Source organism: Austrofundulus limnaeus, unplaced genomic scaffold (assembly GCF_001266775.1).
Source record: "Austrofundulus limnaeus strain Quisiro unplaced genomic scaffold, Austrofundulus_limnaeus-1.0 Scaffold40, whole genome shotgun sequence".
Taxonomy (NCBI): Eukaryota; Metazoa; Chordata; class Actinopteri; order Cyprinodontiformes; family Rivulidae; genus Austrofundulus; species Austrofundulus limnaeus.
The window spans coordinates 1,910,257-1,912,351 of record NW_013952442.1 but is presented as its reverse complement, the minus strand read 5'-3'; the positions used below and the strand labels follow the sequence as shown (position 1 = coordinate 1,912,351).

The window sequence follows — 2,095 nt, the reverse complement described above, 5'->3', positions numbered from 1 at the left end:
CGCAGTTACAACGCAGAGGCGCAAGTCGATGATGTAATCTGGACTGTCCCAGTTCTCAATTTTTTTTGCACACTTGTAACCTGCGCACTCGAACACTATGTGCACTTCGACTGAATCCACACTTCACAGAGAGGCGTAGGGTGCGCACTGAGCATTGATTGACTTCAAGGATCTTTTGAGGTGTACATTCAGTGATTACTTTCTGACAGTTTCAATAAAATCTGCTCAGYGGGTCATAAGATTCTTAAGCACACAGACACTAGCAAAAACAGTATCACTTTCAGCCTAGGTCATCAATAAGAGCACTTTGTTTAATTTACTWAAAGTGTGCTAAAAGTATTTCAAACGAGTGTGTAATTGTACTGTTTTGTGTGTACAGGTGTGTGGTTGCAGGTGTTGGAGGTTGTTGGTGTGATGGCGGTGATTGCTAACGGTCTGGTCATTGGAATCACATCAGACTTTGTTCCTCGCCTGGTTTACCGTTACCGTTACGGCCCGTGTGCCACCGGACTCGCAAACACACAGTCAGTAAAGTCTCCCGGTGAAAACAGCTGAACGGATGTCAGCAAGACTGTGCTTTGTCCTCATGTGTCTCTGTCCTCTGTTTGCAGCTGCATGGAGGGCTACATCAGCAACACTCTGTCCACTGCCTATATGAGCAGTGACAACCAAGATGAATTTCTACTGCCAAATCACAGTAACATCTCTACAGCCATTCCATGCAGGTGAGAACACTGACAGACTCTGTCCTGTGCACACACAGGGCACACACATTTACAGCCAAAACAACTGTTTCCTGTTTACAGCTACAGAGACTACAGGACCGTGGATGACAACTCTCTGACCCCTCAGTTCTGGCTGGTTCTGGCGGTACGCTTGGCCTTCATCATCCTTTTTGAGGTTTGTACCAGTGACGCGGTGAAGATCGTATTTAACATTCAAATGAGGGAATCTTGATCAAACTTTACATTATTTTGTTTCTTTATCTTCCATGTATTTATTCCCTCAGCATGTTGTGGTGGTGTGTAAGTTTATAGCAGCCTGGTTCATTCCTGACAGTCCCATTAAGGTGAAGAACGACTGTCGGACTGATAAACTAAAACGGCTCAAAAATGAGTTAAAGTAAGTCAAACTTTTGGTCACTTTATTGATTTTGTCACACGCACTTCTAACTTCTAAGTTGTTCAGACTTTCCAAAAGTGTTGAAAAAAATTTAGCCCACAAACTCTATGCATGTTAAAGTATTTACATTAAAATGTAAGCAATTTTGTCTTTTTTCACCCATAGTGTAACTCACTATACAACTTTAGACTTTCTATTATTTCCTCAAAATGCACAGAGCTGACATCTAAACTCCCAKTGTATCTGAGCTTTCTCTTCAGAACTTGAAGGGAAGGGTCTTTTGAACGTTGCTCATACATAAAACACTAGACATACACGCAGATAAAATTGTTGGTACCCCTCGTTTAATGAAAGAAAAACCCACAATGGTCACAGACATAATTAGAATCTGACAAAAGTAAGAATTTCTATGGTGACTAATCAGCCACTGGCWGCAGCTTTAATGTTTTGTTTYATCTCAGTTCTCTTTACATTTMTTGTACAATCAATACAGCAAAATGTCACCATTTTGTCCATTTACATTTTAGATTTTAGTCCCAAACGGTTACTGGGCTTGAAAAAAGTTTATGCATGTTGGAATTTCAGGAAGAAGCTGCATTAGTACCCTTTAAATTTTTTTTCATAGGTTTTTGTTTTAGACTAATTTCCATTTTACTCCATTTCACTTAATGTGTGTTGGTTTGTATTTTTCAATTCAGGTCAAGGAAAAGCAAATCTACCCAAGTCTGACTCCCCCTCTGGCTGAGGCATCTAAAGAGATGGATTCATGTTTATTTTCTTTTACATTTGCTGTTGAATCACCAAAACGTGTTGTGGAAGGATATAATTAGAAAAACAGCTTATGTTTGTTTTACATTTTGCTACAAAAATAAGTATTTTTCTTGTTAAATGTTCAAATTTTTTTATTTTTCGATGCACATTTTGAACAGATTTTAGTCCAAAGTTTTCACTCTCAGGTTACAGAAAAGTATCT

At 39.2% G+C, this 2,095-nt stretch overlaps 1 protein-coding gene across 1 annotated transcript in view; it reads left to right on the top strand.

Moving 5' to 3' along the window:
* The window catches only part of LOC106516739 (anoctamin-9), a gene marked incomplete at both ends in the record, with an annotated part of 22,977 nt that extends 20,882 nt beyond the window's left edge, over positions 1-2,095 (top strand). The window contains 5 exon segments of the mRNA XM_014007240.1: positions 380-524; positions 612-725; positions 807-900; positions 1,010-1,122; positions 1,821-2,095. Of these exon segments, the coding sequence (XP_013862694.1) occupies positions 380-524; positions 612-725; positions 807-900; positions 1,010-1,122; positions 1,821-1,851 (497 nt within the window).